The 14,340-nt window shown below is 47.5% G+C and overlaps 1 protein-coding gene across 2 annotated transcripts in view; it reads left to right on the top strand.

Annotated features, from left to right (window-relative positions):
- The window catches only part of LOC143785495 (tektin-4-like), a 91,195-nt gene extending 78,631 nt beyond the window's left edge, over positions 1-12,564 (top strand). For both annotated transcript variants that reach the window (XM_077274393.1, XM_077274394.1), the window contains exons 3-6: positions 941-1,084; positions 5,434-5,656; positions 7,302-7,456; positions 12,297-12,564. In XM_077274393.1, the coding sequence (XP_077130508.1) occupies positions 941-1,084; positions 5,434-5,656; positions 7,302-7,456; positions 12,297-12,513 (739 nt within the window). In that variant the 3' untranslated portion in view covers positions 12,514-12,564. The remainder of the gene's footprint in view (positions 1-940; positions 1,085-5,433; positions 5,657-7,301; positions 7,457-12,296) is intronic.
- Positions 12,565-14,340: the final 1,776 nt, after the last annotated feature.

Consider the following 14,340-nt stretch of genomic DNA (forward strand, 5'->3'; position numbering starts at 1 on the left):
TCTAAGCTGGAGAATCTGCAGCTGCATCCCCCTCCTCCCTCTCTAAGCTGGAGAATCTGCAGCTGCATCCCCCTCCTCCCTCTCTATACAAGAGAATCTGCAGCTGCATCTCCCTCTTTGCTGGAGAATCTGCAGCTGCATCCCCCTCCTCCCCCTCTAAGCTGGAGAATCTGCAGCTGCATCCCTCTCTAAGCTGGAGAATCTGCAGCTGCATCCCCCTCTTCCCTCTCTATGCTAGAGAATCTGCAGCTGCATCTCCCTCTCTTTGCTGGAGAATCTGCAGCTGCATCCCCCTCCTCCCCCTCTAAACAGTCCAGCATTGTGGCTGTCCGGGGACCCTGTAATGTACAGTCCGGCGCTGTGACAGTCCGGGGTCCCTGTAATGTGCAGTCCGGCACTGTGACAGTCCGGGGTCCCTGTATTGTACAGTTCGGCGCTGTGACAGTCCGGGGTCCCTGTAATGTACAGTCCGGCACTGTGACAGTCCAGGAACCCTGTAATGTACAGTCCGGTGCTGTGACAGTCCGGGGTCCCTGTAAGTTGTAGCAGTTGTAATACACAAACAAAATGATACAGCTATTTTAAGCCCCTCCCCTGAGGAGCACTGATATAACGCCTCCCCTGAGGAGCACTGACATAACGCCTCCCCTGAGGAGCGCTGACATAACGCCTCCCCTGAGGAACATCAACACATTATTACCTAAGATTTCTTACATTTCTCCAAAGAACTGGAGCAATGGAATGGGAAAAGAACCCATCTGACAGTCAGGACTGGATTCTTTTTCACTTTTGGAAATCCCATCGCCCTCTGTAAACTGGTTTCCATTTTCATACAGTTGAAGCATTTTTAAGAAGAGCCCTGATAGGATCCTCCCCATTACTCACATGTGGACGGACACTTTAAAATGGATTTGAATCCTTTTGTTTTCTTTCCCTTCAGGCAGAACCGGGACGCGAAAGAGAAGCTGGAGATGGACTGGTCCGACAAGGTGGAGGCGTACGACATCGACAACCAGTGCGGGAGGTACAACAACCAGAGCACCGACGTCCAGCTCCATCACAGCTCAGCCAAGTATGAGGACAAGTAAGTCCACAAATATCAGCGGTTCTCCCCGGTATTACAGTCATCAGGGTCTGGGGAGATACCAGGGGCTGTGTGTCCGTGTCCTCACATTACAAGTCCAATATTTAGGGAATGACGATCACCGGCGCTGATGATTTTGCCCTGAGGCTTTTTTTTCTGCGGAAGTATCTGATGGACTAATGGCTCTTATCTTTGTTGAGTCCCTCCAGCGCGCGGATCGTCATCCCCCCCTCTGCGGGTCTACGAGGTGCAAATACTAAACCGTGGCGGGTAATGCAGAATCAATTATTTCCCAGCATCGAAGCAGCACAGTCCTATTACATCTGTCCTGTCATCTGGAAAAGACTTCACTAAATACATCTCTGAATATTCATAGACTGCGGTAATAAGAAATGTCATCCTACAAATATACAGGTCCTTCTCAAAAAATTAGCATATAGTGTTAAATTTCATTATTTACCATAATGTAATGATTACAATTAAACTTTCATATATTATAGATTCATTATCCACCAACTGAAATTTGTCAGGTCTTTTATTGTTTTAATACTGATGATTTTGGCCTACAACTCCTGATAACCCAAAAAACCTGTCTCAATAAATTAGCATATTTCACCCGTCCAATCAAATAAAAGTGTTTTTTAATAACAAACAAAAAAACCATCAAATAATAATGTTCAGTTATGCACTCAATACTTGGTCGGGAATCCTTTGGCAGAAATGACTGCTTCAATGCGGCGTGGCATGGAGGCAATCAGCCTGTGACACTGCTGAGATGTTATGGAGGCCCAGGATGCTTCAATAGCGGCCTTAAGCTCATCCAGAGTGTTGGGTCTTGCGTCTCTCAACTTTCTCTTCACAATATCCCACAGATTCTCTATGGGGTTCAGGTCAAGAGAGTTGGCTGGCCAATTGAGCACAGTAATACCATGGTCAGTAAACCATTTACCAGTGGTTTTGGCACTGTGAGCAGGTGCCAGGTCGTGCTGAAAAATGAAATCTTCATCTCCATAAAGCATTTCAGCCGATGGAAGCATGAAGTGCTCCAAAATCTCCTGATAGCTAGCTGCATTGACCCTGCCCTTGATGAAACACAGTGGACCAACACCAGCAGCTGACATGGCACCCCACACCATCACTGACTGTGGGTACTTGACACTGGACTTCAGGCATTTTGGCATTTCCTTCTCCCCAGTCTTCCTCCAGACTCTGGCACCTTGATTTCCGAATGACATGCAAAATTTGCTTTCATCAGAAAAAAGTACTTGGGACCACTTAGCAACAGTCCAGTGCTGCTTCTCTGTAGCCCAGGTCAGGCGCTTCTGCCGCTGTTTATGGTTCAAAAGTGGCTTTACCTGGGGAATGCGGCACCTGTAGCCCATTTCCTGCACACGCCTGTGCACGGTGGCTCTGGATGTTTCCACACCAGACTCAGTCCACTGCTTCCTCAGGTTCCCCAAGGTCTGGAATCGGTCCTTCTCCACAATCTTCCTCAGGGTCCGGTCACCTCTTCTCGTTGTACAGCGTTTTCTGCCACATTGTTTCCTTCCAACAGACTTACCATTGAGGTGCCTTGATACAGCACTCTGGGAACAGCCTATTTGTTGAGAAATTTCTTTCTGGGTCTTACCCTCTTGCTTGAGGGTGTCAATGATGGCCTTCTTGACATCTGTCAGGTCGCTAGTCTTACCCATGATGGGGGTTTTGAGTAATGAACCAGGCAGGGAGTTTTTAAAAGCCTCAGGTATCTTTTGCATGTGTTTAGAGTTAATTAGTTGATTCAGAAGATTAGGGTAATAGGTCGTTTAGAGAACCTTTTCTTGATATGCTAATTTATTGAGACAGGTTTTTTGGGTTATCAGGAGTTGTAGGCCAAAATCATCAGTATTAAAACAATAAAAGACCTGACAAATTTCAGTTGGTGGATAATGAATCTATAATATATGAAAGTTTAATTGTAATCATTACATTATGGTAAATAATGAAATTTAACACTATATGCTAATTTTTTGAGAAGGACCTGTACATCCATATGTACGTCTGATAGTACTTGTATCCTGGTACATAGGGGCAGTATTATAGTAGTTATATTCTTGTACATAGGAGCAGTATTATAGTAGTTATATTCTTGTACATAGGGGGCAGTATTATAGTAGTTATATTCTTGTACATAGGGGCAGTATTATAGTAGTTATATTCTTGTACATAGGGGTGGGCAGTATTATAGTAGTTATATTCTTGTACATAGGGGCAGTATTATAGTAGTTATATTCTTGTACATAGGAGCAGTATTATAGTAGTTGTATTCTTGTACATAGGAGCAGTATTATAGTAGTTATATTCTTGTACATAGGAGCAGTATTATAGTAGTTATATTCTTGTACATAGGGGGCAGTATTATAGTAGTTATATTCTTGTACATAGGGGTGGGCAGTATTATAGTAGTTATATTCTTGTACATGGGGGCAGTATTATAGTAGTTATATTCTTGTACATAGGAGCAGTATTATAGTAGTTGTATTCTTGTACATAGGAGCAGTATTATAGTAGTTATATTCTTGTACATAGGAGCAGTATTATAGTAGTTATATTCTTGTACATAGGAGCAGTATTATAGTAGTTATATTCTTGTACGTAGGAGCAGTATTATAGTAGTTATATTCTTGTACATAGGGACAGTATTATAGCAGTAGATGCTCTAGGGTAGTAGCGGGGTCATTTTTTTACTATTGGTCCTGAGAAGTGCTTGGATTTACTGTCGCCTTCCATGCAGTTTGTGGTCATGTGTATGTTGTGTCATCTCCTCTGCAGCGAGGGCCGGAGGCTGCACTTTGGGTGGCCCTGGAAGATTTAGCAAATAGCAGAGCTGTGTTTGTCAGGGCCGTAAAGCAGTGCTTGTGTGATGTAGCAGAGCTGTGTTTGTGAGAGGCAGTAGAGGAGAAGTGTCTGAGGTCATGGCCGTGTGTGACGAGAGTTGATGTTTGTATAGGACCCACTGTGGCAGCTCCTAGACTAAAATAAACTTTTTTTTAATAATTTCCAGCTACTGTTGCTCCCCCAGCGTCTGATGCGAGCTGTGCCCTCGGCGGTGCCTCCCTGTGCTTGCCCTTGTCCTGGCCCTGCTCACTACAATGGCAGGCCTATCATATGGTGCATGGCACCACCAGGTCGAGCTCGGAGAGGAACCTACTAGGAGCCGGGGTCTGTCACATATCGGGGTTTTTTTTGCAGCTCTGTAAGGGGGGGAAGGAGACAACATGAATCCATGAACAATATCAGACCAGAATCTTCACTTCTTACGTTTTACGTTACGTTTGCATTTTCACAATTTTTTACCTTTTGTGAAGTGACCACTAGATGGCGGCAGACCCCATGTGGATCGGCACTTTTAGGATCGGACCCATTTATGGTAGAGAGTATTTGGCTAAATGATGTCTTGGGGGGGTCTTAGATTATCCCATATAGGACCCCACAACATGGGACCTTCTCTGTCCCTCCCTCGGCTCCTTCCTTCTCAGGACTATTAGCCAACGGCGCTGATAACCTGATGAGTTTGGCACCGATGTATTATGTATTTGTGGCACATTAGTATTAGTCTGGCCGGATCCCACTTTAGGGGGACGCAGGACTCCTCTCTATTAAATGAGAAGCCGTCAGGTCTCCGAACGTCAGATCTCGGCGGATGTAATAAACGCTCGTTCATCACCCGGAGCGGTAATTAAACCGTTCTTTACAGGCACCGTCTTTCCTAGATTTAAATAGGTCGTTTATTATACTTTCCTGTCCCGTATCAGACGCAGCAATTTAATAAATGGAATTAACCCTAAGTGGGAAATCTGTAAAAAAATAATAAAAAAAAAAAATACTGCAATATATTTCTGGCCACTAGTGGCCGCCATCTCTAGCGCTGAGTGTTGATCGCGGCTGGTTTCCTGTTATGCTGGCGATTGGGGGGGTCTATACTTTTGCTTCCAGTGTGTAGAGACCGAAGACGCAGGATGTCCCCGTAGGCCTTACTTGTCAAGTTTGGACATTCCAAGGGGCTCAGAAAAACAGGGTGACATCCCATTGAAAGTGGATCAATTCCCAATATTTAATGAAACCCAATTGCAAAAATTATGTTTAGTCCCAAATACATTCATTTATGTAAAAAAAAAAAGGTGATCGGCTTATTTAACATTCTTGACTAATCTGATGAGCGAGGAGCTTTTCCTGCACCGTCCTGACACAGAGTTATGTGTCAATCACACCCCAGCCCCGCCAACATCCGGCATCACTGGACACTTTGGGGTTACTCTTACTGTTTCGCTCAGCCCCATTAAGAAAGTCGCCCCCTTTTGTGCTTCCAGCACTTCCACGCCGGAGTCTTGGGCTCAGTACAGCCACGAGAACATCTACAAGGCTGAGAGAGAGCGGATGGCCTCCATCAACCTGCGCTCCCTGATCGAGCACATCCTGCAGGACACGGCCGAGGACCTGCGAGCCCAGTGCGACACCGTCAACAGCGCCCTCGCCGATCGCTGCCAGGAGGTGGAGGACGTGAAAAGGAAGCTGGAGGACCACCTGAAGAAGGTACGTCTGATGCCTCCTCCCCTGCAGCCGTGGTTATTACCATGTGGCTCCACTATAAGTCCCAGCATGCCCTGAGAACAGCCGGCGGATATCTCCTGCTAAAGAGATAGATCTGTCATTGTATAGATACAGGGGAACCAAGGCCCAAACATTCAACCACAGTACTGTCCAATGTGAACAGTAGAGGGCGCCACAACCCCACCAGGAGGCAGCTGTGTCTCATATACGGCAGATGGAGGCCGAACATAGAGATGAGGCTCAGAATCTGTGTATCCATCTATCCATCCATCCTTCTATCCATCCATCTACCCATCCATCACCCATCCTTCTATCAACCATCCATCCTTCTATCTATCCATCCATCTACCCATCCATCATCCATCCTTTTATCCACCATCCATCCTTCTATCTATCCATCCATCTATCTATCCATCCTTCTATCCATCTATTATCCATCCATCCTTCTTGCCATCTATCTATTATCCATCCTTCTATTCATCCTTCGATCCATCCATTTATCTATCCATCTATTATCCATTCATCCATCCATCCTTCTATCCATCTATTATCCATCCTTCTATTCATCCTTCCATCATCTATCTATCTGTCCATCCATCCGTGTGACCCGCTTTCCTCCTTCTGACCCCTCGCTGTGTCGGACCCCCGTCTGTCTTGTGATTATTTTGCCCCGGTATTCCCGTCGCCCCCTCTCTCCTCTCGCCCCGGGTCGCGCTTCCCTTCGGTTTCCATGACAACGTTCCCAGTAAACAGTCGTCTGACAGATGATTAGACCCTGAGCGCCGCTGTTTGTTTCAGTTGCTTGTTTTGCGCTCTCTGGTCGCGCGGCTCGCCCGGCCGCTGACACTCGTTCATTAGGGCGACCCGGCGGTGTCCTGTGCGGCTCGTGGGGCGGCTCGTGGGGCGGCTCGTGTCTCCCTGATGTGTAGATCCTTATCAGCTAATTATGTGTACGCAGGAGGTCAGGAGGACGTCTCATACCTCGGCAGAGGGCCCCACACGCAGGGGCCCCACACGGAGGGGACACACCAGTCTATAGGGCTTATAAGCAACGGGGGGAGAATTTGTTGGGGATTTTTACCTTATAAAGTGCTGGTAGATCACTGCGGTCTGTGGCCGCCTCATGTGGGATCGATCACTGAGCACCCAGCTGATAATCTCTGCTCCACAGGGGTCCGAGATACCCCTAGATTTCTCTCTGGAAAGCCCGAGATACCTATGCATTATAAAGACAGTCCTTTCAGTTCAATATGAAATGTGTACTACTTAATTTCGCCTTTGGGGGCACTGCAGGAAGACTAAACACTTTTGATCGATGCGCGCAGGATATCCATCGATCAGAGGACAACTTCTAACGAAAAGTGGACAATCCCTTTAAGTCCATCCTTCTATACAGTGTTATGGCGGGACCTTTAGCAGCGGTGATCTGTTTTGCACATGATCCCTGTATAAATCCACTCGGATATTCAGGGCTCGACCTTCTGGCAATACACGATGATATCCTCACAAATATTTGATCACCTGCGGAGGCTCCAGAGCGCGGTTATTGCGGAGATGAGATCTGTCCAGGTTCTGCGTACGACCGGCGCGTCATTATGTAGATGTATTGTCATTTCTCTCTGCGCAGACCCTGAAGGAGATCGGAGACCAGGAGAACAACATGGCGGCTCTGAAGCAGGCTATAAAGGATAAGGAGGCGCCCATGAAAGTCGCCCAGACTCGGCTCTACCAGAGGTCCTACAGGCCCAACGTGGAGCTCTGCAGGGATCCCGTACAATTCCGGTAAGTGTAGATGGTAGGCAATATCACTCCGACATCTGTTTATGAGATTCCCTCTAGGGTTGTAACCAGATGGAGTCATCATTAGGATCTTCTCCTTGTCATGGCTCCTAATTTGCCATCATTGGGATCTTCTCCTGGTCCTAATTTGGTGCTGACTAGATGACGGGTCTGAAAATTGACTATTTAGAGAACGCAATAACTTAGCAGGTGAGTCCCAATAAATGTAGGGAATATCACTCCGAGCTCTCCATTTCTGAGATTCCCTCTGGGATTGACACTAGATGGAGTCTTCATATTGACCTTCTCCTGGTCATGGCTCCTAACTGGGTGCCTACTGAATGAAGGGTCTAATAATTGACTTTGAAAATAACCCCCCCAAAAACGTAAGCAGATGAATTCCCATAAATGTAGGGATGCGGACGATCACTCCGAGTTCTCTGTTTCTGAACTGCACTCTGAGATTGACACTAGATGGAGTCATCACGATGATCATGTCCAGGTTATGGTACTCAATTGGGTGGCGACTGGACAATCAAAGTTCTAAAAATTTACTATGGAGAGAACCCAAAAACGTAGCAGGTGAGTTCGGATAAGTGTAGGGAATATCAGTCCGAGCTTTGTTTCTGGGATTGACACTAGATGGAGTCATCATCAGGATCTTCTCCTGGTCATGGCACCTACATGGGTACGGACTAGATGAAGGGTCGATGATTTATCGCAGCAGGTTATAGACCGATCTATTAAACGTGGATCATTGATCGCTGGGGATTCGATCACTGGGACTCCATTATTTCCATCAGTCCCGTTTAGACTATGAGTGGAGCAGTGCTACTCCATTAGGGACCATAGCTCCATTCAATAGGGGCAATGCCGAGCCGCCATCTCGGGATCGGTGGTCCCAGTTATCTCCCACTGGTATGATGAGACAATCTTTTTAACCCTTCCAAGGAGATGCCAACTGCTGAACAACTGCAGCCGATCAGCAGCCGTTGATCGTCTGCAGCCTTTTAGTATCACCGCATAATTTGACAGCTGACGTCTCTGTAAAAGGCATTATATTATGTGCTCGGCCGTCGTCAGGTTACTATAAGGATGGAGATCACTCCCAGCCCTCCAGGCACAGCGCCACCCTTGTCCACGGGTTGTGTCTGGTATTGCAGCTAAGCCTCATTGAGGTGAATGGCAGGTCTATGACTCCACTTCTGTGACGTGGCATGCTTGGACCTGTAGTACCTCGAGTTGTCAGTTAAGGTCTGGCCAGCAGAGCTGCCTGTGCCGCGGCCGTGTCTTCCTACGTTGTGCTTTATATATAGAGAAAAACACGTGTGCACAACTGCTGATGGTGCAAAAGGTAGGTTCCCACACCTTGTAGTATATAAAGAAAAACCTTGCACTCAACTTAAATGCTCTTGGTGAATTTAATGTAGTACAACAAAACGTTTCGGTCCAACAATACCGGACCTTCATCAGTTACGTACTGTGAGGGACATAGAAGAGACAATGGTGTCTCTAGGCACACTGGACATAGTGTCCTGTTATAGGAATGCTGAGCCCGGGAAAATCCCACTGGTATTAGTGAAGGAGAAACGTGCCAGAATGCAGACGCAGAATCCTCTGCTCGCTGAGACGAGCAGAGGATTCTGCGTCTGCATTCTGGCACGTTTCTCCTTCACTAATACCAGTGGGATTTTCCCGGGCTCAGCATTCCTATAACAGGACACTATGTCCAGTGTGCCTAGAGACACCATTGTCTCTTCTATGTCCCTCACAGTACGTAACTGATGAAGGTCCGGTATTGTTGGACCGAAACGTTTTGTTGTACTACATTAAATTCACCAAGAGCATTTAAGTTGAGTGCAAGGTTTTTCTTTATTTCCTACGTTGTGCTGGCAGTCGTTGATCCCTCGGTGATCTTCCAACCATTTCATTGTTGGCCGAGTGTTTGAAGAGCGATGAGGCCGCTCTTAATAATCTGCCTCGGCCCATTCAGATCAGACCCCACTTCTGAGGCTCGGAGGAGCCGTGAGTCACTTATCAGCGCCGGCGTCGTGCCCACCGAGATCACTTCACGAAGCTGCTGCCTTTGATCACAGAGGAAAAAAATGAAGTCTTGTCACTAAGATGGAGCCGGAGAACGCATCAGTATGACGGCAAAGCGCTAAATCATCCGACACGAGGAAGCCGCTAATAAGGGGAATGTAGACATGAAAGCCGCCCACTGGCCGGCATGTAAATGAGGATTATCATCAGTCCATTCCCATGTAAGCTCTTACCTGGAGGACAGAGAAGCCGGATATCTCCGAATATCGGAGGGCGAGATCCCGCCAGAAAAGTCATACTCCCACTGGAGAAGAGAGGCAAGAAATGGTCCCAGAAATAACAGGGTTAATGCACAGAAAGTGAAGACAAAGTCACCATGACGGTGAAGAACAATCATCCATTTTCTGTGACTAATAAGGACACATAGGTTGCATTCTTTTTATGCTTTGAAGGGGTTAATAACAGCTTTCCTGGTGGGCTAGGGTAGTAAAGGGGTTATTTCCAATAATCATATGGGTCTATTATATTGTATTACACAGTACAATGAAGGGGTAGATGCCGGTATCCCTGGTGGTCTATAGTGATGAAGGGGTAGATGCCGGTATCCCTGGTGGTCTATAGTGATGAAGGGGTAGATGCCGGTATCCCTGGTGGTCTATAGTAATGAAGGGGTTGATGCCGGTATCCCTGGTGGTCTATACTGATGAAGGGGTTGATGCCGGTATCCCTGGTGGTCTATAGTGATGAAGGGGATGATGCCGGTATCCCTGGTGGTCTATAGTGATGAAGAGGTTGATGCCGGTATCCCTGGTGGTCTATAGTGATGAAGGGGTAGATGCCGGTATCCCTGGTGGTCTATACTGATGAAGGGGTTGATGCCGGTATCCCGGGTGGTCTATAGTGATGAAGGGGTAGATGCCGGTATCCCTGGTGGTCTATACTGATGAAGGGGTTGATGCCGGTATCCCTGGTGGTCTATAGTGATGAAGGGGATGATGCCGGTATCCCTGGTGGTCTATAGTGATGAAGAGGTTGATGCCGGTATCCCTGGTGGTCTATAGTGATGAAGGGGTTGATGCCGGTATCCCTGGTGGTCTATAGTGATGAAGGGGATGATGCCGGTATCCCGGGTGGTCTATAGTGATGAAGGGGTTGATGCCGGTATCCCTGGTGGTCTGTAGTGATGAAGGGGTTGATGCCGGTATCCCTGGTGGTCTGTAGTGATGAAGGGGTAGATGCTGGTATCCCTGGTGGTCTATAGTGATGAAGGGGATGATGCCGGTATCCCTGGTGGTCTGTAGTGATGAAGGGGTAGATGCTGGTATCCCTGGTGGTCTATAGTGATGAAGGGGTAGATGCCAGTATCTCTGGTGGTCTATACTGATGAAGGGGTTGATGCCGGTATCCCTGGTGGTCTATAGTGATGAAGGGGATGATGCCGGTATCCCTGGTGGTCTATACTGATGAAGGGGTTTATGCCGGTATCCCTGGTCGTCTATACTGATGAAGGGGTTGATGCCGGTATCCCGGGTGGTCTATAGTGATCAAGGGGATGATGCCGGTATCCCTGGTGGTCTATACTGATGAAGGGGTTTATGCCGGTATCCCTGGTCGTCTATACTGATGAAGGGGTTGATGCCGGTATCCCTGGTGGTCTATAGTGATGAAGGGGTTGATGCCGGTATCCCTGGTGGTCTATAGTGATGAAGGGGTTGATGCCGGTATCCCGGGTGGTCTATAGTGATGAAGGGGTTGATGCCGGTATCCCTGGTGGTCTATAGTGATGAAGGGGTTGATGCCGGTATCCCTGGTGGTCTATAGTGATGAAGGGGTTGATGCCGGTATCCCGGGTGGTCTATAGTGATGAAGGGGTTGATGCCGGTATCTCTGGTGGTCTATACTGATGAAGGGGTTGATGCCGGTATCCCGGGTGGTCTATAGTGATGAAGGGGTTGATGCCGGTATCTCTGGTGGTCTATACTGATGAAGGGGTTGATGCCGGTATCCCTGGTGGTCTATAGTGATGAAGGGGTTGATGCCGGTATCCCGGGTGGTCTATAGTGATGAAGGGGTTGATGCCGGTATCCCTGGTGGTCTATAGTGATGAAGGGGTTGATGCCGGTATCCCGGGTGGTCTATAGTGATGAAGGGGTTGATGCCGGTATCTCTGGTGGTCTATATTGATGAAGGGGTTGATGCCGGTGTCCCTGGTGGTCTATAGTGATGAAGGAGATAATGCGGTATTCCATTGTGGTCTATAGTCATGAAGAGGTTGATGCCGGTATCCCTGGTGGTCTATAGTGATGAAGGGGTTGATGCCGGTATCCCGGGTGGCCTATATTGATGAAGGGGTTGATGCCGGTGTCCCTGGTGGTCTATAGTGATGAAGGAGATAATGCGGTATTCCATTGTGGTCTATAGTGATGAAGGGGATGATGCTGGTATCCCTGGTGGTCTATAGTGATGAAGGAGTTGATGGCGGTATCCCTGGTGGTCTATAGTGGTGACCTGCTGTATACAGGGAACACCCCACAAGACCTACGTGGAGCACAGTACATGGTACTTGCTTATAAGAGGGGTCATGTTATTCTAATTTTTTTATATAGTCCCAGCCAATTTTCACTGTCTGGGGCCATGAAGGGGCGTGGCATATGTAATCTCCTCCCATTGTTGGTCATTCCATTGTAGGTTGGGGTGTTCCTCGGAGGCGGGACTTGTGCATCCCCTTCCCCCAGCACTGGTGTTGGTGAGTCTGTATCTGTGGACCATGTAGTAATCCTCTGGCCGCTTCTTCCTCCAGGTTGGTCAGTGAGGTCGGGGAGCTGACGGAGTCGGTGGAGTTCCTGAAGCAGAAGCTGGAGGAGGCAGAGCAGTCACTGAGGAACCTGGAGGACACCAGGATGTCTCTGGAGAAGGACATCGCCAACAAGGCCAACACTCTCTTCATTGATAGGGAGAAGTGCATGACCCACCGCACCCGCTACCCCGTGGTCATGAAGCTCTCCGGCTATCAGTAGAGTCAGCGGAGAAGATATTTTGTGTGAATTAATAAAGAGTGAGGAATCAGTCTTCATGTTTGATGGCGGTGTCTCTGTCTTTGAATTGTACCATATAGTGGGAAGATATGTGCACTGTATGGTAGTAAAGGACAATGAATGGTGGAACAATATCTTGCCTATACGACAGTTTAAATAAGTGCCCCAAATTGTGTCATAATAGCTGCACTGTATTGCATTATCTTATGGGCACCATATGGCGATATTATATCTACACTGTATGGCAGTATGTTAGGAGCATCATATGGCAGTTTTATATCTGCACTTTATAACAGTATTTTATGGGCATCATATGGCAGTATTATATACTAGACTGTGGCCCGATTCTAATGCATCGGGTATTCTAGAATATGCATGTCCACGTAGTATATGGACAATGATGATTCCAGAATTCGCGACAGACTGTGCCCGTCGCTGATTGGTCGAGGCAACCTTTATCACATCATCGTTGCCATGGCAACCATTATGACATCTACGTCGATACTGTGCCCGTCGCTGATTGGTCGAGGCCTAGCGGCCTCGACCAATCAGAGACGTGGGATTTCCATTATGACATCATCGTCGCCATGCTGTGCCCGTCTCTGATTGGTCGAGGCCGCCAGGCCAGGATTTCCAGGACAGACAGACAGACAGACGGAAAAACCCTTAGACAATTATATATATACTAGACTGTGGCCCGATTCTAATGCATCGGGTATTCTAGAATATGCATGTCCCCGTAGTATGTGATTCGCGGCAGACTGTGCCCGTCGCTGATTGGTCGAGGCAACCTTTATGACATCATCGTCGCCATGGCAACCATTATGACATCATCGTCGCCATGCTGTGCCCATCTCTGATTGGTCGAGGCCGCCCGACAAACCGTCGACCACTCCATATAAGGTATGGTCTACAAACCGCCAACCACTCCATATAAGGTATGGTCTACAAACCGCCGACCACTCCATATAAGGTATGGTCTACAAACCGCCGACCACTCCATATAAGGTATGGTCTACAAACCGCCGACCACTCCATATAAGGTATCCTGTTTGTAGACCATACCTTATATGGAGTGATTTCCAGGACAGACAGACAGACAGACAGACAGACAGACAGAAAGACAGACAGACAGACAGACAGACAGACAGACAGACAGACGGAAAAACCCTTAGACAATTATATATATAGATGCACTGTATGGAAGTATGTTTGGGGCACCATATAGCAGTATTATATCCGCACTGTATGGCAGTATGTTTGGGGCACCATATGGCAGTATTATACAGTACTAGACTGTGGCCCGATTCTAACGCATCGGGTATTCTAGAATATGCATGTCCCCGTAGTATATGGACAATGATGATTCCAGAATTCGCGACAGACTGTGCCCGTCGCTGATTGGTTGAGGCAACCTTTATGACATCATCGTTGCCATGGCAACCATTATGACATCTACGTCGATACTGTGCCCGTCGCTGAATCAGAGACGGGGGATGTCTACGTCCTTTATGACATCATCGTCGCCATGCTATGCCCGTCGCTGATTGGTCGAGGCCTGGCGGCCTCGACCAATCAGAGACTCGGGATTTCCAGGACAGACAGACAGACAGACAGACAGACAGACAGACAGACAGAAAGACAGACAGACAGACAGACAGACAGAAAAACCCTTAGACAATTATATATATAGATATGCACTGTATGGCAGTATGTTTGGGGCACCATATGGCAGTATTATATCTGCACTGTATGGCAGTATGTTAGGGACATCATATGGCAGTATTATATCTGCACTATATAACAGTA

The sequence above is a fragment of the Ranitomeya variabilis genome, chromosome 7, assembly GCF_051348905.1.
Source record: "Ranitomeya variabilis isolate aRanVar5 chromosome 7, aRanVar5.hap1, whole genome shotgun sequence".
Taxonomy (NCBI): domain Eukaryota; kingdom Metazoa; phylum Chordata; class Amphibia; order Anura; family Dendrobatidae; genus Ranitomeya; species Ranitomeya variabilis.